Here is a 20,684-nt window from a genome sequence, read left to right as displayed (position 1 = left end):
TCTTTGATGCTTCTCAGCGCCCTGTTCTTCCTGACTCTTGGCGAGCGTGGTGGATGTTTTGCACCCCTCTTCTGATGCCCACCCTTTCTGTCTCCTTGGGGTCAGTCCTCTGCTTCTCTGCCATGCAGCTGCTCTGCTCACACGTCTCAGGATTCTTGGGTGTCGTCCGTGTGAGGGCGGTAGGACGGAGTGGATTTCCTGGGGGTGCTGATGGAGATCCCCGCTCCTGTGTATGCAGATAGATCTGTCTCCTGATTCACATTCCCCTGGGAACGGGCTGCCCAGGCACCTGAGCACCTTGGGCTTGTGCTGGCTCCCTTTGCCTTGGGGTGAGTGGGTGCTGGGCCCCCAACCCCACAGCGAGTGGAGCTTTTCTCTGAGGCTGTCATCCACACCAGCAGTCCGGGTTTTCACATGTGGATAGTTTGGGTATAAAATTCCTCCAGGATCTTTAGAGAAGAGCTGAGGCTGCTTTTTCCCTGCCCCGACACCCAGTACAGTTCTCCTGAGCACCGTCTGTCCCTGCAATTCGATTTGGGGGCTGGCAGGTGTGTTCCTCCAAGGGCCGCCCGGGTTTTAATCCCTTTTTTCCTGCTGTCCTCTCTCCTGCCCCTGAACCTGCCCGGGACTGGCTCCTGTGCCTGCCACAGCCGCCTCTGCAGCTGAGCCTGCCCGGGACCGGCTCCTGTGCCCACCGCAGCCTCCTCTGCAGCCTCACTTCTCCCTCCGCCGCTGCCTTGTTTCTTCCATCTTAGGCATCAATTGCTGCCTTTTGGCTTTTGTTTTTGTACTTGTTGTTTTTTTTTTTGTGTGGAAAATAACATGTGTACAGAAGAGTATATCTTTTTTTTTAGTTTAGATTAGTTTTCTTGAGATGGAGTCTCACTCTGTTGCCCAGGCTGGAGTGCAGTGGCGCAATCTCGGCTCACTGCAACCTCCGCCCCTTGGGTTCAAGCAGTTCTCCTGCCTCAGCCTCCTGAGTGGCTGGGATTACAGACGCCTGCCACCATGCCCAGCTAATTTTTGTATTTTTAGTAGAGACAGGGTTTCACCATGTTGGCCAGGCTGGTCTTGAGCTCCTGACCTCAAGTGATCCACCTGCCTTGGCCTCCCAAAGTGCTGTGATTACAGGCGTGAGCCACCATGCCTGGCCAGAAAAGTACATTTTTAAATATGCAGCTGAACAGGTGGTGAAGAAGTGCACGCCTGTGTAATCCCCCCTCCTCTAGACAAGCAGCACCCTAGGTTGGTCCCCAGCATCTCCATGTGTAACTACACCATTGTTTATCATCCGCATACACAAAGGCCATTCCAAGGTGGCCCCACAAGAGGAGGCTTTGTGCCCTCCTAGCAACCGCCTTGGCTCAGATCCATGGGGACCCCTGTCCTGGAAGTCTTCTGGGAGGATCATCTGTCCCAGGGGAATGTGAATCCAGTAAGGCTTCAGGCTCTTGTTTCTCTGTGCAGTAGTTTTACCCAGTGTGATGCGCCCACTTAACCCAGTGGCCAAGTGAGACGTGGCTTTTCATGAGGCTGAATCATGTTCTCTGTGTGCCTGGCCTGTGGCTTCTCACACACTGTGGCTGTCTGCCGCGTGTCAATTCCCTGAGGTGTGGAATAATAGCCTAATCTGTAGCCTCATATGAAAGAGAATACACACATTTAAAAGGCTAAATTTGTACCTATTTTAAAAAGAGATAAAGAGTACACAAATTCAGTTAACCTAGGCTGATTTTTACTTTATTTTCCAAATTTATTGGCCATCTAATTTCTTCCAGAAACAGCTCACTGTAATAACACAACGCCTGGCTGTGGGAACCCCGGGCTTCCTGTGGAGATGAGATGGGGAAGTGCGCACGCAGGTCTCAGCTTCCGCCCTCAGCTCTGAGCGCCCCACCCCCCCATATTGCGATATGCGTTTTAGGTGTTTTAATGTTTTTCCCATTTCAAAATGATAGGATGCTGATAAATAAGTTGCTAACATGAAGGTCCGGAGGTCTTCTGGCCTGGGACTTGTGCTGTCTGTGTTCCGGAGTCTCATGTTGGCTTAGCGCTGCCTGTCACGTGGCCGTGACCACCACACAGGGCCCCGCGGCCTCCTCCGTGGGCGGGAGCGCGGCCAGCGAGGGCCCCGCGGCCTCCTCCGTGGGCGGGAGCGCGGCCAGCGAGGGCCCCGCGGCCTCCTCCGTGGGCGGGAGCGCGGCCAGCGAGGACACAGGCGGAGGCCAGGAAGGCGCGGCGTCTTTTCTTCCCTCAAGCAGCTGTCCCAGCGGCGGCGACCACAGGAAGCCCGTGGCCTGGACTGCGCCCTGGAGGGCTCTCCCGTGGGACCGCCCCTGTGCCTCACACAGACTCCGGGACTGCGGACGTGTGCCCGCGTGACGCAGCGCCCTCTTTTGCAGGGTTGTGGACTTCCTGCTGAAGGCCATCATGCGCACCATGTGGTTCGCCGGCGGCTTCCACCGGGTGGCCGTGAAGGGGCGGCAGGCGCTGCCCACCGAGGCGGCCATCCTCACGCTCGCGCCTCACTCGTCCTACTTCGACGCCATCCCGGTGACCATGACGATGTCCTCCATCGTGATGAAGGCAGAGAGCAGAGACATCCCGATCTGGGGAAGTGAGTGAGACACCCCTGCTGGGAGTGAGAGATGCCCCTGCCGCTGAGAATAAGAGATTCCCCTCGTGCTGGGATTGAGGGTCCCCCCTCTGTTGGGAATGAGTGAGACCCCCTCTGCTGCTGGGAGTGAGGGACTCCCTGCTGGTTTTTAGGGACCCCCCCCTTCTGGGAATGAGAGATCCCTCCCTGCTAGGAATGAGGGACCCCCACTTGCTGGAAATGAGTGAGACCCCCCTGCTAGGAATGAGGGACCCCCACTTGCTGGAAATGAGTGAGACCCCCCTGCCGGGAGTGAGGGACCCCCCCCCCCCCCACGCTGCTGGGAGTGATTGAGCCCCCACCGCCGGGCACATTGGCCTTGTGCCCCATTTTCTGTGTTGGGGTTTCCTGTGTAATTTTCATTGTTGTAATTGTTATTTTTATTGGTACCTGAGTGCCCTCACTATCATAACAGGCTACAGTGCTTGCTCCAGGTCTGCTTGGCAAGGGTGGCTCACCTTTATCAGATGGCAGTTCTGGAAGTCTTTGGGAGCAGGTCGGCAGGGCTGCCTGTGCACCGGGGCTGTGCCGTGAACCCAGGGACCTGAGCACCTGGTGCTGCCGTGACCCCTCCCCAAAGCCGGGGGCTCACTCCAGTAGAGAGTCACCTTCTTGTCATCTGGGGACCAGATGTTCAAAATCAAGGCGTCTCCAGGATGCTCTCATCTTGAGATCCTTAACGAGTTACCTCTGTAAAAACCTTTTTCCAAATAAGGCCTCATTCACAGGTTCCAGGGTCAGCATGTGGACCCACCTTTGGGGGCCGCATCCCATGCACCCGCTGCTCTGGGAGGACTGTAGGGAGCCCTGCGTGGCCCCTCACCCACCTGTGCGCAGCCCTGACCCACCAGAGCTCTGTCCTTGGTGCTCTTCAGGGCAGCTGGGCCCGTTCTGTCCTCGTGCTTCCTTCACAGCCGCCATCAGCACAGCACAGCATGTTCTGGGGCACAGCGGGTCCTGGGTTGGCAGTGGGCGGTGCTGAGGGAAGGAGCTGCTGGGAGGAGGGGCGTCGCCTATGGCCGGGGCCCTCACCTGGCCTCTCCTGCCGGCTCTGTTTCCATGCAGCACCTAACGTTAGCATTCATGTGACAGTTTTCTAGAAAATATCTGGGGGGACACATTCAGTATGGACTGGGTGGGGACACATTCTATGGTGCTGACCACTGAGGGTGGCGGCCACAGCTGGGATAGGAAGGCTGGAAGTGGGGTGAGGAACCCTGGCATGGCCCATGGGGGATTGGGCCTGCAGCAGCCAGAAGGTGTCCAGACTGTGCGTGCAGCTGGGCAGTTGTGGGTGGCCTGGGTCTGCCTGGGTCAGGCTTGGAAATCGGGGATGGTCCTTGGTGGGACCGGAGGGCTCGCTGCACTCGGCTGGCTGGGGAAGCCTGGAGGAGGCTGGACAGGCCGGCACTGGAGGCGAGACTGGACTGCAGGCACCATCTGAGTGATGGCCTTGGCTCTCACACGCAGGTTTCCCCGCTCTGCAAGCTCCACAGGCTCACGGGGCAGCCCCAGCTCCACTCAGCACTCTTTGCATCCTGTGGTTCTGGCACACCCAGGAAACCACATTTGCGCCCCCACCGTGGCAGAGGCCCGTGGTCGTTCGTCATCCGCTCAGGGAGGGGGATTGTGGAGCTGTGTGCCCAGGCACCCTCGCAGCTGCAGGGGTCCTTGGACAGGGGGGCTGGCCCACCCAGAGTGAATCTGAGCGTTGGCCGGGCTCTCCCTGTGCCCCTTGGTGCCTCCCTGTGGAGATCACCAACACGAAGGAGGGTTTGGTGCGGTGACGTTGGACGTTGTAGTCCTAACTTTCTAGAGGCCCGGGATTCCACCTCTTCCAGACCAACCCAGGTGACCCAGCACTGACCTTCATCTCGGCGCAGCAGGAAGAATGGCCACAGCCATGCTGCTGTGTGCAGGGCCCTCATGGAGCCCTGCATGTTTCTTGTCATTTCAGAGATAATCCACGGACCTGCGAGGGAGAGGATAGTGACAAACAAGCTTATCAGAAATTTTCGTTAGAATTCAGACTTAGCAGGAACCACATTTTGCTCCCTGCTGTCCTGGCCTGAAAGGGCCATCGTCCTGGGGCGTGGCTGACGACTCCTCTACTGCGCACCTGGAGCACCCTCTGATTCGGGAGCTCAGAACCATCTCCCCAGGCTCCAGCTCAAAACCATCTCCCCAGGTCCCAGCTCAGAGACGTCTCCCCAGGCCCCAGCTCAGAGACATCTACCCAGGCTCCAGCTCAGAGATGTCTCCCCAGGTTCCAACTCAGAGACATCTCCCCTGGCCCCAGCTCAGAGACATCTGCCCTTGTCCCAGCTCAGAGATAATCTTCCCCCGTCCCAGCTCAGAGACATCTCCCAGGTTTCCAGTTCAGAGACATCTCCCGTGGTCCCAGCTCAGAGATAATCTCCCCTGGTCCCAGCTCAGAGACATCTCCCTGGTTTCCAGCTCAGAGACGTCTCCCAGGTTCCCAGCTCAGAGACATCTCCCCGGTCCCAGCTTGTGGTGACTTCTGGTTCCTTTCATGGAAACCGGAAAGCTCACAACTTTGTTGAGAGATGAATGTTGAAAATGTTCAAAATATTTTCATTTTTAGATGTATCAATACCAATGAGAGTGATCAACTGGTAGATTTTTTCCTTTTCACATTCTTAATTTCCTTTCAGTGACCTTCATATCCGCACCATCCATTTACAAACCTTGTCACGGAAAGTTTGAGCCTCAAATGCCCAAAAGACGGCAGAACGCTGTCACCTTCTTGCTGGCAAAATGCGCCAGTCTCAGTGTGGCTGTGCACACGGCGTGGTGACACCCTTCCCTCCTCAGGGCTCCCGGGGAGGAGCTGCATCTACTTGCTGTCCTCACTGCCCAGTTCTCAGCGTGAAACGCACACCGGGCAACCCACATGAAGACGCACGGCCCAAGACTTCGCTCAGAGTCCTCCCCCTGCACCCCCACATTCCTCCCCCTGCACCCCCCACATTTACCCCCGGACCCATCTGAGTGTGAAACGCCCCCACGTCACTGTTCTGTTCTTCGCGGTTATAGACAACTTCTGAAATCTCTACTCTGTTCACAAAACAAACCAGCTGACAGGATTGCGAAGGTGGCAGGGTGGCATCTCCAGACCCCGTGTGCCCCGGGATGACCATGGGACGCTTTGGCCAAAACAGTGGGCACCGAAAGACCACGCAGTCAGGACCATTTCTTTCACGCGTGCGCCATCCTGCGAGACGACTCCACCATTCTTCCCTTCCTTCTGATTTCGTCCTTTTTAGCAGAGTTGGGAATAACCAATGAGCAAGGATGAAATAGTACTGGAATCGTGAAAAAGCAAAATGATTCAGGACATAGGAAAGACCACAGAGACCCAACAGGCAACCACAGGATAGAAGGAATTTTCTTTTTTTGGCTTCAGTTTTCTCATTCTTGGAGGGAAGAACCTCCAAGAAAGAATAAAAGTCATGAAATGCTACTCCTTACAAGTAATAAAAACGCTAAGAAAAGAAACTGGAAACTGAACTGGGGTGGGGAGGTGGGGCTGACCTGCAGCAGCCTAGGAGCCCGTGGTGGGGTCAGAGACACCCACAGTTGGCCTGGGGGGCGCCGAGCGTGGATCCTGCTCACCGTCCTCAAAAAGGAAGCTCCACTCAGGGATAGTTTCATTTTAAAGTCTTCAGAGTTTTCTAAGAAGTATGTTTCCACGTTCAATCCTCTTGCATAAAGACAGGTGCCGTGGCCACATTGCCTTGGTTGAGCACCAGCCTTCATGGCGGGGTGTCCCTTGTACCCCAACCCCACAACTTCCAGGAGGCTGTGGGGTGCCATGGTTAAACTGGGGCTGTGCTACAAAGCACCGCAAAGCTGGTGGCTTAGAGCAACAGGAGCATATTCTCCCACCGTCTAGAAGCAGAAGTGCCAGAACAAAGTGCTGGCCGCATTGGGCTCTTCTGAAAGCTCCCTCGGCCCTCCCGGCTCCTGGTGGGGGCTGTGGCCGCATCCTCCTATGGCCTCCTTCATCATTGGCCTTCTCTCCCCCTCTTCATCTCCTCTTCCCATAGGGACCCTCATCTGGGATTTTAGCTTGAGCATCTGCTTTGTCTCCTCCTCCCATAGGGACCCTCATCCGGGACCTTGAGCATCTGCTACCACCTGTTTCGAAATGAGGTCCCATTCCCGGTACCAGGAGTGAGGACTTCAGCTTGTCTTTTAGGGGATGCAGTTCAACCCACAGGGGGCGGGCGGGGTCCCATCTAGGACCTGGCACCTTCAACCCTGTCCTCTGTGAAGACCGGGTCTAAAGACTTTCTGCTTCCTGGCGGTTGTCTTTCATTGACCTCCGTTCTGTGCTCCGTGTCCTCAGTGGGTGCCATGGACTTGGTGTTTGTTACTTGTGGCACTGAGGCTACGGGGCTTCCTGCTGTCACAGACATGGGAAGCCCGGGTGCTGTTCCCGTTCCCTCAGGCAGGGACTCACAGCCCACCCATGGCACAGCCCCTGGGACATCTGGAGTCTCCTGCCCCACTGGGTGCCATGCAGCAGCCCCCTCGTTCCTCAGCCCTGCCTGGCGGGAGCCATGCATTCCACGGGATCCGTCTCCCCTCCTCTCTTCCAGCTCTGATCCGGTATATACGGCCTGTGTTCGTGTCCCGGTCAGACCAGGATTCTCGCAGGAAAACAGTAGAAGAAATCAAGAGACGGGCGCAGTCAAACGGAAAGTGGCCACAGGTAATGCACGTAGCCCTGATTGTGTTTCAGTGGTTTTATTCCAAAAGATGCGAACTTCGAGAGTGGGGAGAAAGAAACTGGGGCCCTTCCTCTGGGGCTGGATTCTGATTCTCTTCTCCTAGTGAGTGCGTGAACGCAGGAGGGTGCTGTCAGGCGCATTTGGTTTCGGTGCCCGAAATTTAAAGTTAAAGTAAAGAAAAACAATTCTCAAATGCATCTCAGCTTCCTGAATCATCTTTCCTGAACTAAGTTCTGACTCAGATGGAGCATTGCTCACCCGCCCTCCTGGTGCAGTCTGATTTTGGAGTTGATGTGTCAGCCTGCTGTGTGTTGGGTGCTTCTGAAAGTCCTGGAGTAAACTTCCTGGTCTGTAGCTGGTTCCCAGGCATTCAGAAGCCCTGAACCCAGCTGTAGGGGCAGCCTGGCTGACATTAGCTTGGATGCTGTTTTTCTTCTTTCCAGCTGAGCCAGCATTAGAAGCTGGAAATTTTACAGAACTGTCTGGGATCTGATTGCTCACGAAGCTTTGCAGGGTCTGGCTGGGGGCAGCCTCTTAGAGGGCTGTGAATTCCAGGGTGCCCCAGCTCTGTCCCCACAAGCACAGTCAGTCTCCTTCCCCACCCATTTGGCCTGCCTGGCCCTGGGCTTGCCAGGGTGAGCCCACGCCAGCCCACCTGAGGTCTGTCTTCCTCGCAGGGCCCAGAACTGAAAGCAGCCTGCGGGGCTGGGAGTTTGAGGGCAGTTTCTGCTACTGCAGGCCAGTGTGAGTCGGAGGAATTGAAACCCGGGTGTGGAGGGTGCTGCCTGACTGGGGCTCGGCTCTCCTGCTCATCCAGCCCGTTGCTGGGGTCCCAGCCCTCCTTCGGCTCCATCAGCCAGGCACTGCCATTTGTGGGTCTTTGCTCTCCTCCCCACCTTCTTCCTGATGAGAATGAGTGCTGCCCCCAGGAGGTGCTTATGTTGTGCCAACCGTGGGTTATATTTAGTTGCACCTGGTTCTCACAGTGTCTGAGAGGTGGGCACCGCGACTACCCTGCTTTCCAGGAGCTGTAGTTGAAGAAGACAGATGCTGTTTGTGTGTTGATACTGCTGCCACACTTTAATAAAACCAGCAGAGCGGAAGTCAGTGTGTGCTTCCATCATGCATTTTAATAATTTACATACTGAATGTGATTCCAGTGTCCAAATTATGTCAGCAGAAAAGAAAATATATTGTGAAGATTGGCTTCTGTAAGTTCTGAATTATAATTATGTACAGTTTAATGCTGATCCTTTTTTTTCTCCCACTTCCAGATAATGATTTTTCCAGAAGGAACTTGTACAAACAGGACCTGCCTAATTACCTTCAAACCTGGTATGTAGTTTTCTTAATTGTTTATTTTTCTCCTAGAGAAAAGGAAAATATTAAAGAGATGTTTTTTAATAATGTGCTGTGCACATAAGAACAGTTTCTGTTTTTATCCTGTGTGCTGGGGTTCTTAGAGGTATTCCTAAGAAAAGTCACAAAATAAATTTGAGAATGTGAGTCAAGGATTATCATGTTTGCAGGAAGATGGAGAAGTTATGGTTTCAGGGCGTTTCCAGTGAGGTGGAGATAGATGTTTGCCTCTGTTTTGAGGTCCAGGCTGGGGGGTCCTGGGTGCAGAAGGGGCCTCCCTGCCTTTGAATGGCTCAGGGTACCCTTCTTGGCCTGCAGCTCACGCCCCACACCCGCCTGGGAATCCCAGGTGCAAATCCCTGCGAGCCATCCTCAGATGCCCAGGTCCCTAGGTCCCCAGGTCCCCAGTTAGACAGTGTTCTTTCTCCCTGGGGAGGGGGGACTCAAATGCGTGTGAACTTGGGTCTCTCCTGCGGCGGTTACCTGGGTCTAGTGTTGTGTCTGCATCCCTGACGTGGGAAGTGTGGCAGTGAGCAGGCATTGGCTCTCTCCCGCGGTGGTTACCCCGGTCTGTTGTTGTGTCTGCACCCCTGACGTGGAAGTGTGGCAGTGAGCAGGCATTGGGCCTCTCCCGCGGCGGTCACCCAGGTCTAGTGTTGTGTCTGCACCCCTGACGTGGGAAGTGTGGCAGTGAGCAGGCATTGGGCCTCTCCCGCCGTGGTGGTCACCCGAGTCTAGTGTTGTGTCTGCACCCCTGATGTGGGAAGTGTGGCAGTGAGCAGGCATTGGGCCTCTCCCGCCGTGGTGGTCACCCGAGTCTAGTGTTGTGTCTGCACCCCTGACGTGGGAAGTGTGGCAGTGAGCAGGCATTGGGCCTCTCCCGCCGCGGTGGTCACCCGGGTCTAGTGTTGTGTCTGCACCCCTGACGTGGGAAGTGTGGCAGTGAGCAGGCATTGGCTCTCTCCCGCGGTGGTCACCCGGGTCTAGTGTTGTGCCTGCACCCCTGACGTGGGAAGTGTGGCAGTGAGCAGGCATTGGCTCTCTCCCGCGGTGGTCACCCAGGTCTAGTGTTGTGTCTGCACCCCTGACATGGAAGTGTGGCAGTGAGCAGGCAGCAGAGTCCACTGTTCTTTTTGCGCTGAGTCTGTTTGGAATTCTGCACACCCTTGAGCGTGTCAGAGGGTCCACCTGGATCCTGTCGTCTCCCTTGGGCTGCTTTAGAAAGTAGTCGCTTTCATCAACTGTGTCCATACTGGGGCATGCAGACCTGTTCTCTGGGGTTGGATCAGAGCCACATGGAAAAGCCAGTTCCTCGCTCACACTGGCACCGGCTGCCGTGCCTCTGGGGCTGCACAACCTGAGTGTCTGGACATTTATGGGAGCTGGGTGGAGGAAGTGTGCAGTCACTCACCACGTGTGCCGCCGGGGTTTCCGAGCCTGTGGCCATCCTCCTCCGGCTCAGATGCGCGTGCTTTCACCCTCCACCCTCCTTGGTGCAGCAGGCAGATGGCAGGTTTTGCTTCCAGAGGCTTCAAGGTGCAGCTCAATGGAAGGTACTGGGTCTTCCCGTTCCGTTGTCTTCACCACGCGTGGTTCTGAGTCATTCTGATCAGAACCAGAGATGCAGAGGGTGGCGGTGGCACCCAGTGACCACGAATCCACGTGCCCCCACCACACTGGGTCCATGCCTGGGCATGGCCTGTGGGCAACCTTGGTGAAGGCTGAAAGTGGGCCATGTTTCCAAGGCCCCAGGCAGAAGACAGCTGGCAAGTACGTCAGGTCTTGTTCCTTGGCAAGGTGTGGGGCTGGGGTCAGTGCCGGGCCCTGTCTTCAAGGGCAGATGTTCCTCGGGAGTGGAGCCTCGTGCCTGCAGGGAGGCCCCTGGGAAGGGCCATCGCCTTGCCCTTTGGAGCTGGCGGCCCTTGTGTAGACGTGAGGAGGGCGTGTGAGCACCTCTCAACGCATATCACGAAACTGAGGGGAGTCATGGCGGTGCCCAGCAGGAGCTCACTGTGTGCAGTCCAGGAAGGGCGCTCGCTGTGCCCCAGGTGGGTTCCACGGGGTCTGGGGAGATGACACAGTGACTTGATCCTTTCCCCGTCTCCATTTCCAGTGGGTCCAGCCATGAGTTCCGCGTGTCACCCGCAGGCCTGGGTTTCCGGCTGCCTCGAGTCACGTGTTCGGAATCTCGCAGGCCCTCATGCGTCTTAGCTGGGTACTTCTTAGTGAGGTTTGGAGCCTCCTGTTTGGAGGTGAAATTGGTGTGTGGTGCGTGATCCTGACGCCTCGTGGTGGAGCCCTCCAGAGCCGTGAGCATCTCCTACCTTGAGCCTGACAACAGAGGCACCCACAACCTGCCTGCTGTCTTGGGCTCCAGCTGCCCCAGCTCCATGGCGGCCCACCCACTCAGACCCTCCCTCCACCTTCCATCACATCGCCTGATGTTGGGGTCACGTTGCTAGGGTCACCCCTGTTTGGGCACCACTGCTGACTCCCCACCTTCATCCCCGGAGACCTTCCCGCATTGGGCCCAGCCTCCAGCCTCAGGCTCCTGGAGCCTCCAGCAGGGTCTTCCTGGGCCCAGGTGCCTTCTTTCTCCTGAGTGTCTCTTGTCTGTGCTGCACTGTCCACCTGAGTCCCCCTGTTCTGACCCAGGCCAGGGGTGCTGCCTCTGAGGCGGGGGTGACAGAGCTCAGCAGAGCCCTGTGGGGTCTGCTGGATGTGGTGGGTTCCAGCAGGGCTGAGACCCTCAGGGCTCTGCAGGGATTGAGTTGCTCCTGAAACAGGCCCATGTGGGGCCTTCCTCTCCAGTGCCCACACTCACCCTCCTTGTCAGAGGGCACTAGAGCAGGATCGGCTGACTGGGTGCCTGGAGACGCCTCCTGGAAGGTCCTGGGCCCACGCCCTCCACATGCCCACACCCCACCTGCCTGCCAGCTCCAAGCTCTCAGAGCAGAACGAAGACAGTGAGAAGGCCCTAGGATGCTGCGTGGGCCCAGCGATGGCACTGACAGCCCGAGGATGCAGAGGCGGGCCTGCCGAATGTGGCTGTTGGAAGTGGACGCAGCTCTCACTGGGCCACAGTGGCCTCCCTGCACGGGCTGTGAACAGACATGGATGTGGCTGTCCCTGGGCCACAGTGGCCTCCCTGCACGGGCTGTGAGGAGACATGGATGTGGCTCTCCCTGGCCTCCCTGCACGGGCTGTGAGCAGACATGGATGTGGCTGTCCCTGGGCCGCAGCAGCCTCCCTGCACGGGCTGTGAGCAGACATGGATGTGGCTGTCCCTGGGCCGCAGCAGCCTCCCTGCACGGGCTGTGAGCAGACATGGATGTGGCTCTCCCTGGCCTCCCTGCACGGGCTGTGAGCAGATGTGGACACGGCTCTCCCTGGACCATGGTGGACTGTTTCTTCCTGTGGGGTGGGCTGTGGGGGATGGTCAGGGTGAATAAGGGGTGATGGCCTTCTGGGGGCCTCAGGGGTCCCTGTTGAGCCATCTTCCAGCCTCATTGTTGCAACTAGTGAAGTTAGACCCATGCCCAGCACAAGCTATGTGTGAATATGGAGGTTTCTGTGCCGTTTAGAAGCCCGTGCCTCCTCCCCTCTGCCTTGTTCCTGCATTCAGAAGCCCTGGGCTCTGACTGCCTCATCTTGGTTTCTCCCAGCCTGGCCCTTGTGCAGCCTGCCTTGGGTGCACAGTGCTGGTGGGGTCTGGGTGCTGCTGACCCTCAGGGGCCCCTGGGAGACTAGGGAGGCCAGAGACCCCTGCAGACTTTCCCACCGGGGTTTCCATGAAGTCACTGACCTTTCAGGCTCATGGGGGGTTTCTGTGCTCTTGGGGACTTTCCTGAGAGGTCCCCAGGGTGTTGAGGTTTCCTTTGATTCTTACTGAGTTTCAGTGATGTCCCCTTGCCACATGGTCGAGATGGTCGGCTGAGCTGTAGCAGCAAAGCCATTATCACCCACAGCAGGTCTCGGCACTCCACGCGAGCTCCTGGGCTCGGTCCCAGGCAATGAGGACTATTTCCTCCACACTGCGTGTCTCAGGGGCTGGGACTCGGCTGCCGGGCATTGGAGCTGGGGCTTGAGCCTGGGTCTGTGCCAGCCCTGCCGTTCTCCGCCTCCCCTGACACAGCCACCCGTCCACCTGGGCACACAGAAGTGCTGGGTGAACTGCATGAGCTCGCTCCCAGGTGCTGCTGAGCCCACAGCAGGAAGGGGGCAACCCAGCCCTGGACACAGGGGAAGCTGTGGCACACGGGCCCAGGGACTTGGGGTGCCAGCTGGACACCAAGGCTGCAGGTGGATGTCCTGCATGAGACGAAAGCCGAGTGGGTTGGGCGGTCAGCTCGAGGTTTCAGCCCTGACATGGGCCTCTGGCCTCAGGCCACCGTGAAAGGAGAATTGGCCCTAGGGACAGATGCTCCTGGCAGCCCCAGGGGCAAGCATGGGCTCCATTCTCCCAGAATTGTGCAGAATCCCGCAGCCAGGACCAGCCGCAAACTCCTGACCACATAGTGGCACTCGCTGGCAGCCTGGGAGGAACGCGCTGCCTGGGGATTCGCTCGCCTGGCCTCAGGTCGCCAGGCAGGGGAGCCCTTCTCAGACCGCCTGTCCTGTTCTAAAACTTGAGTACTTCTGATGCCTGAGTTTTCCAGTTAAAAAAAAACTCTTTCAATAGAAATTGAAATAGAATTTAAAATAGAAACAATCATCCACAGAGTCCATGGTGCCTTGCTCCAGCCCGCAAGGGCACAACTCCGGCCAGTGAGAAGGCGGAGCGGCTGCTGGGTACAGCCACAATTCCAGTGGGAACGGGGAAGTTCCTGAGCCTCTGCGGCCTGTGGCTCAGCTGGGCCTCGCTGGGGCTCCTCCTGATTCCTTGGGAGCCCATCAGGTGGCAGCCGCTCAGAGAGAGAGGCAGATCCCGGGCAAGTCCTGCTGCAGCTGTGACCAAATCCGCCTGTCCTTGGAGCTGAGCCCCAGGGGCAGGTGAGGGCGGTGGGTGGGGCCCCGAAGCAGGTGTATGTGCTTGGTGAGGGCAGACCCTAACCCCATCAGGTGGATGAGCATGGCCGGTGATGAGGACCCCCACTTCCCACCAACGCCTTCCAGCTGGTGCGCAACGTTATAGCAGAAAGTGTCCCTCCACAGATGTCTTCCAGCTCGTGCGCAATGTTATAATAGCAAGTGTCCCTCCACAGACGCCTTCCAGCTTGCGCGCGATGTTATAACAGAAAGTGTTCCTTGGCCGGGGAGCGCCCCTGGCCGATGTTCCTGCCCATCCGTGCTGTGGCGCTGGGTGTTTACGGTCAGGAGAGATGTTGAGATAGTCCAGGCATGGAGTGCCCTTGCTGACCAGGAAGGCCTAGACAGAAAAGCTCACTTTTATCCCAAGGGCAGCATGAGAAACGCAGCAGACACTGTCCCGCGTGGGCTGCCATGGGCAACACCGCTGTTCCTTTCTCGGCAGGTGCATTCATCCCTGGAGCGCCCGTCCAGCCTGTGGTTTTACGATATCCAAATAAACTGGTGAGTTGTGTTTTCCTGGGGTCAGCTTCCAGGGGAATTCTCTGGGAACGGGAACTGCGAGCTGCCTCTGTGCACCTGTGTCTCTGTCTCTCCACACCCTTTATCTGCGCCACAGCCCACACTTGGCCATGCTGAGTCCATCCGGCCTCAGCGCTGGAGAGGGCAGGACAGGCCCGGGCCCTGGGCTCGGCACGTTCCTGAGTGCGGCCTGTTCTACGCACGTGTCCCTGATCAACCCCATGATTCCACAGTGGTCCCCAGTGTTCCAGAGCCCTGCTTCCATAGCTCCTGACAAAGCTGCCCTTTCCTCTGTGTGCCAAACCTGACATTTTGGAGAGGGAACCCCTCCACCCCACATCACCGGCCAGGGCCCCCAGCAGCTTTCAGTACCCAGTTCATGCTCCAGGAAGTTTAAAAATTAAGAACATTTAAGTTCTGGAAGGCGGAGGCAGCTGGAGAGAAAGGAGGTGACTTTGTCATTTCTGTGGTTTTATCATTTAGTGCTCAGGTTTTGTTTGGTTTAAGAGAATTAAGAAGGCGTTTGGGGTCCAGAGCTCCTGGGGCGAAGGTGGTAGACCCCACCTTTGGGAGAAAGTCTGGATGAGGCCTCAGAGCAGTTCCCCATGGGGCCTTGCCGCCTCTGGAGGAGGCTTAGCCTGCCCTGGCTCTGCCCCGGCCCACGACACCCCACCCCACCCCACCCCACCCCAGCCTGCCCTGGCCCATCACACCCCACCACACCCCCCTGCCCCACCCTACTCCCCCCATCCCAGCCCACCCTAGCCTGCCCTGGCTCTGCCCCACCCCAGCCCACCCCAGCCTGCCCTGGCTCTGCCCCACCCCACCCCACCCCAGCCCACCCCACCCCAGCCTGCCCTGGCTCTGCCCCACCCCACCCACCCTACCCCACGCCCCCCCAAGCCTATCCCACCCCCCCACCCTACCCCATGCCCCCCCAACCCTATCCCACCCCCCCACCCCATCCCACCCCACCCCACCCCAGCCTGCCCTGGCTCTGCCCCGCCCCAGCCCACCCCAGCCTGCCCTGGCTCTGCCCCGCCCCAGCCCACCCCAGCCTGCCCTGGCTCTGCCCCGCCCCAGCCCACCCCAGCCTGCCCTGGCTCTGCCCCGCCCCAGCCCACCCCAGCCTGCCCTGGCTCTGCCCCGCCCCAGCCCACCCCAGCCTGCCCTGGCTCTGCCCCGCCCTACCCCACCCCACCCTGCCCTGGCTCTGCCCCACCCCACCCTCCCTACCCCACGCCCCCCCAACCCTATCCCACCCCCCCACCCTACCCCACGCCCCCCCAACCCTATCCCACCCCCCCACCCCATCCCACCCCACCCCACCCCAGCCTGCCCTGGCTCTGCCCTGGCCCACCCCTCCCCAGCCTGCCCTGGCTCTGCCCTGGCCCACACCACCCCATCTTACCCCAGCCTGCCCTGGCTCTGCCCCGCCCCACCCCACCCCAGCCTGCCCTGGCTCTGCCCCGCCCCACCCCACCCCTGACCCAGGCCCTGTTCCATCCCTGCCCCTGGCCGCAGCCCCAGCCCCTGGCCCCGCCCCTGCCCATGTCCTGCCTCAGTTTCCACACCTGTAAGGTGGCTGCTGCACCTTCCTCCAGGTGCTCTTGGATGCTCAGAATACTTCTGGTTCCATCGGCCCTCCCCACTTAGGCGACCTTGCCTCACAGGCCTGCCGCCGAGCTCAGGGCATTCATTTGGTGCCAGCTGTGTTCCCCCTTCCACGGCAATGACTCCCGCACGTCCTTGCCCCTTCATGGGCTCCTGGAGCATAAAGACGGCCCAGGCGGACTCAAGGTCCCCACAGCCCACTGGTGCTGGGCTCACTGCAGGTTCCTGGTGGAGCGCCCACCTGGGAGAGCGCCGAGGAGGGCCTGCCCATCACAGCGAGCTTCCCGTCTATAGCAGTTGCTTTTTGTGATGGCAAAGGAAAGCACTGAAAGAAAAACCTCGTGGGTCAGGACATAGTGGGGCAGAAATACAGGTGGCCTCTGGGTGCCAGGGTTCTGGGCCATCCGCCTCAGGGCCTGTCCCGTCCGATGCCTGCCGGGCTTCACTTTGCCCGGAGAGCTGACGGTCAGGTAATAAAATGGAGTCAGGGCCGGTAGTCACACGACTGACAGACCTCATCCTTCTTACTGAGGCGTGCGTTTGTCAGCCAGGCTCCTGGCCAAGGGCCCCTTCCTGCCTCCGCTGCAGAAACCATGCCCCAGTGCAACTCCTGTGGGCAAAAAAGTCAACCCGAGGGCAACAGACTCCGATCTGTGCAGTCATCTAGATTTTCCACTTTTAAGATTGTTTCATCAGTGTGTTTAAAGCAACACACTATTACTGGATGCACCAAGAAGCACTAGCTTAGCCGTCAGGGGAGCAGAAGGTCCACCCCAGGGTGACGGTGTCCGGGCCTCTGCCGTCACGGCCCCTGCTGTGTGGTCCCTGCCCGGCGGCACTGAGGCTGAAGATGGGACTTCCAGAGCACCCGGGGTGGGGGGGCCCTGCACATGCACCGTGGTTGGGGGAACACTCAGAGCAGTTGGAGAGAGCGGTGGGCAGGAGAGGGCCGGGGTCCCAGGTGCACACTGGAATTGGTGTCCCCAGGTCGGTGAGGAAAGTGGAGAGCATGCAGGGAGGGAGGACCCTTTTCCCAGGTCCTAGGGGCTCTGGGAACCTACAAGAGGGGGCTCTGAGTCCTCAGGGACTCTGGGGATCTTGGGGGACCTCTGGGGACCTGTAAGGAGGTGGTTCTCTGGGTCCTTAGAGGCTCTGGGGACCTCAGGCTGGGGGGCTGGTCCGAGTCCTGGATCCTCAGGGACTCTGGGAAGCTGGAGCTCTAGCACCCTCCTCCCTTCCCCCTGGCTGCAGCGCCTCTGTGGGGTGGGAGGTGCAGGGAGAGGCCGGCATACGCAGGTGCTGGGTGCAGGCCCTGGGTGCAGGCCCCATGCTGACTGACCCTGCCTCTTCCTCCCCAGGACACCATCACATGGACGTGGCAAGGACCTGGAGCGTAAGTTGAACGCCGTGTCGTTCTCTTTGTCCTGTTGTTCCATGAACACGTAGGGGCTGCTTGGGGTCTGCTGTGCACGCTAGTTACTTTTGCAGTTGTGAAAGCAGGTGTGGGACAGCTGTTAGGTTCAGCCCATTGTGAAAACTAAACGTACAGACGTGGCCCAGGCCTGACACTCCTGGATTCTGGGGTCTTAAGTTGCACGTCTTCAGTACCAGCAGGAAGGGAACTGTGAGTCTTGCATTCCGCTCTCGAGTTTGCCAGCTCAGTAATTACCATCGTCTACCTGGTGGCCCCTGGTAAGGAAAGTGGAGATTTAGGGGTGTCTGGGGGGACCCCGTCTGCACAGGCACAGAGACTGAGTCGTGCTGGGTGGGAGGCCAGCCCCTGCTGTGAGTCAGTGTCCCTGTCCCCCCAGCAGAGACACCGAAGGTCAGTTATGCAACAATGAACAACCCCACAGAAACGGGAACGAGCCCCAGAGGAGAAGCCCGGGGCCACAGGCTGGTCAGGGCCTCCTGGGTGCTGACGTCTGAGCTGACGTCGGGAGGGCAGAGGGAGCGGGAAAGTCCAAGAGAGAGCAGATCCATTCCAGGCGTTTGGGAGGATGTGGGTCCGCTGGTGCTTTCAGGTGAAGGTGTTGAGGTCAGCGCTTCCCAGGCTGGCGTGTGGAGGCTCCCAGCTGGGAGCAGAGCTGGGAGGGGGCTATGGGGGGTATAGGGATTCTGGGGTCCCGGGGGCCTAGGGCTGGGGCTGGCATGACAGGGCAGAAACAGGGTTGGGGCAGTGGGCTGTCGGGGGCGTGAGTGTGGCCCTGGGAGCAGCTCCAAATGTCTCCCATGTCAACTCCTGCGGCAAAGGCATGGTGATCCTGGTTCTGAGGTTGGGAACTCTGGATCCAGGCTGGAGGGGTGGCATGACTTAGGGCCTGTGCTGCCTGGGGACAGCGAGGAGGGACAGGTGTGGAGGGACAGGTGTGGGCTGTACGAGGTCTCCTGAACTGGAGAACAAGCAGGAGATGGTGTCTTGCTAGACGAACCAAAGACATAAGCAGGTGTTGAATCGGAAAAGCAGCATTTCCACCCACGGCTGTACGTCACACTGGGGCTCAGGCTGGTTGGGCAGGGCACCCCCTCCGCGGGAGCGTTGACTGCCCAGTAGCGCCCTCTGGAGGGCGCGTCTGGAGGTTTCGCTCCAGAATTGGGAGTAATTTACTTGTTAACCCATGTCGTAAATCTGCTCAACGTTGTGCAATCTGTTTTTAAGGCTGGAAATCCTGTGGCTCACGCTGTGTCAGTTTCACAACCACGTGGAAATCGAGGTTCGTATGGATACAGAGTTACACAGCGCTCTTCACAGTGGTTGATGCAGACACGAGGTTACACCAGGATGCCCAGATAGCCTTGTACACTGTGACATATCATCTGTCTTGCTTTCCCATCTTTCCATTTCTCAGGGCCCCTTCGAGGAGCCTCTGGTTGCTTTACCTCAATGACTTTATGTCTCTTTTATGAGTCTGAACCACTTGGATAAGATTTGGGTTTTTGTTTTTTGTTTTTCTGAGACAGCATTTTGTCTTGCTCTGTTGCCCAGGCTGGAGTGTAGCAATGGGCTCACTGCAGCCTCGACCTCCTGGGCCCAAGCGATCTCCCTACCTCAGCCTCCCACGTAATTGGACCACAGGCACACGCCACCATGCCTAGCTAATTTTTGTAGAGACGGGTCTCACTTTGTTGCCTAGGCTGGTCTCAAACTCCTGGGCTCAAGCAGTCCTCCCGCCTTGGCCTCCTAAAGTGCTGGGATCACAGGCGTGAACTGCCACACCCAGCTGGAAAGGATTTTTTAAACCTACCATTCATTATTATGGGTATTGTAGCTTAAGGGCATATGAAGCTGGCCCACATGCAAATAATTATTTGTTTGGCTCTTAGTTTTACTTTACATATTTAATACCGCTGAGTTTGTCATAGCACCATGCTCTGTTTAATACATAGTCAAAGATCCCCCTTCTCAGCCTGACCCAGGTCTCCAGAGTCAAGACCTTGGGCTAAGTAGTCACCTCTGTGTAGCCTGCACAGTTTTATCTAAGTCGATGAGGAGCAGTTCTTTTTTTGTGTAAAAGGGGAATTAATATGCACTTCTTGAATCTGGAAATAAAAGATGAGTCACATGCAACTTAAATATTTAATAAAACAATTTGCTGCCTTCCAGTAAATATTGGAGAGCACTACGAAATATACTGATAAGCCCGACTTCACTCCCGGCTGTTCACTTCCATAGAGGATAAGCTGCTCTCATTACAGAGGACTGGGCTGAAGGGCCTTGGCCCGGGCCTGAGGGCGGCAGTCCCCCCACCCAGCAGGATTATGTGGCTGGATGGGCAGTGGCCGGGAGGGTGCAGGCCAGGCTTCGAGCACAGAACACAGGGACTGAGCTTGAGCTCCTGAGGGCTCCCTGGTGTTGAATGGCCGTGTTACAGGCCTGGTTTCTAATTTTAAGAGTTGAAAAGAAAGTGAATGGTTTTGCAAAACTGCTCTGTCCTTACTGACGTTGTTCATACAAGATGCAAATGTTGATGCAAGGAACCATGGCAGTTTACGGAAGTTTTAGAAATAACAGCGAGAATTGGGGTTTCAGGATGTTCCTGTATTCTGAAATATTCCATATTAGAGAAAAGGACATCCAGGGTGATCTTGTGCCCTTTCCTGCACGGTGTGCAATGTGGGTCATAGTCATTTAAAATGCTGTGTAAGTGTCACTCAGGCAAGGACAAATTCATTGGACAATTTCTTTTAGTTTCAAAATGCAAGAGGTGGCAAAACGCTGCCAATAATCTGTTCCAAATGTAGGAATAACGTGCTGCATTATCCCCATTACAAAACTGATTCTGTCAGAAATGGGCGTAAGCCCCTCTGTGAGATCAGGGAGCTGGATGTTCTAATGTAGGCAGCAGGCGCTCCTAGGAGCACTGACGGGGGTGAGTGTAGATCAGAGAGCCAGATGTTCTGATGTAGGCAGCAGGCGCTCCCAGGGAGCACTGACGGGGGTGAGTGTAGATCAGAGAGCCAGATGTTCTGATGTAGGCAGCAGGCGCTCCCAGGGAGCACTGACGGGGGTGAGTGTAGATCAGAGAGCCAGATGTTCTGATGTAGGCAGCAGGCGCTCCCAGGGAGCACTGACGGGGGTGAGTGTAGATCAGAGAGCCAGATGTTCTGATGTAGGCAGCAGGCACTCCCAGGGAGCACCGGTGAGGGTGAGTGTTCAGGTGCACACGTGTGCAGTTCATGCATCATGGGGGGTGTGTGTGTGTACACACGTGCACATGACAACTTTGAAGACGGTTCTAATGGGCGTT

At 57.5% G+C, this 20,684-nt stretch overlaps 1 protein-coding gene across 2 annotated transcripts in view; it reads left to right on the top strand.

Moving 5' to 3' along the window:
• LPCAT1 (lysophosphatidylcholine acyltransferase 1) overlaps nt 1-20,684 on the top strand; it is a 65,453-nt gene that overhangs the window by 28,625 nt on the left and 16,144 nt on the right. For both annotated transcript variants that reach the window (XR_010157114.1, XM_016952907.4), the window contains exons 3-8: nt 2,403-2,617; nt 7,282-7,394; nt 8,688-8,748; nt 14,246-14,304; nt 17,295-17,329; nt 18,596-18,650. Coding sequence is in view for 1 of the 2 variants with exons in the window: in XM_016952907.4 (XP_016808396.1) it covers nt 2,403-2,617; nt 7,282-7,394; nt 8,688-8,748; nt 14,246-14,304; nt 17,295-17,329; nt 18,596-18,650 (538 nt within the window). In the remaining variant the exon portion in view is untranslated. The remainder of the gene's footprint in view (nt 1-2,402; nt 2,618-7,281; nt 7,395-8,687; nt 8,749-14,245; nt 14,305-17,294; nt 17,330-18,595; nt 18,651-20,684) is intronic.

This window comes from Pan troglodytes, chromosome 4 (assembly GCF_028858775.2).
Source record: "Pan troglodytes isolate AG18354 chromosome 4, NHGRI_mPanTro3-v2.0_pri, whole genome shotgun sequence".
NCBI classification, from domain to species: Eukaryota; Metazoa; Chordata; class Mammalia; order Primates; family Hominidae; genus Pan; species Pan troglodytes.
The sequence above is the reverse complement of the archived record's forward strand: the minus strand, read 5'-3'. Positions and strand labels throughout refer to the sequence as shown.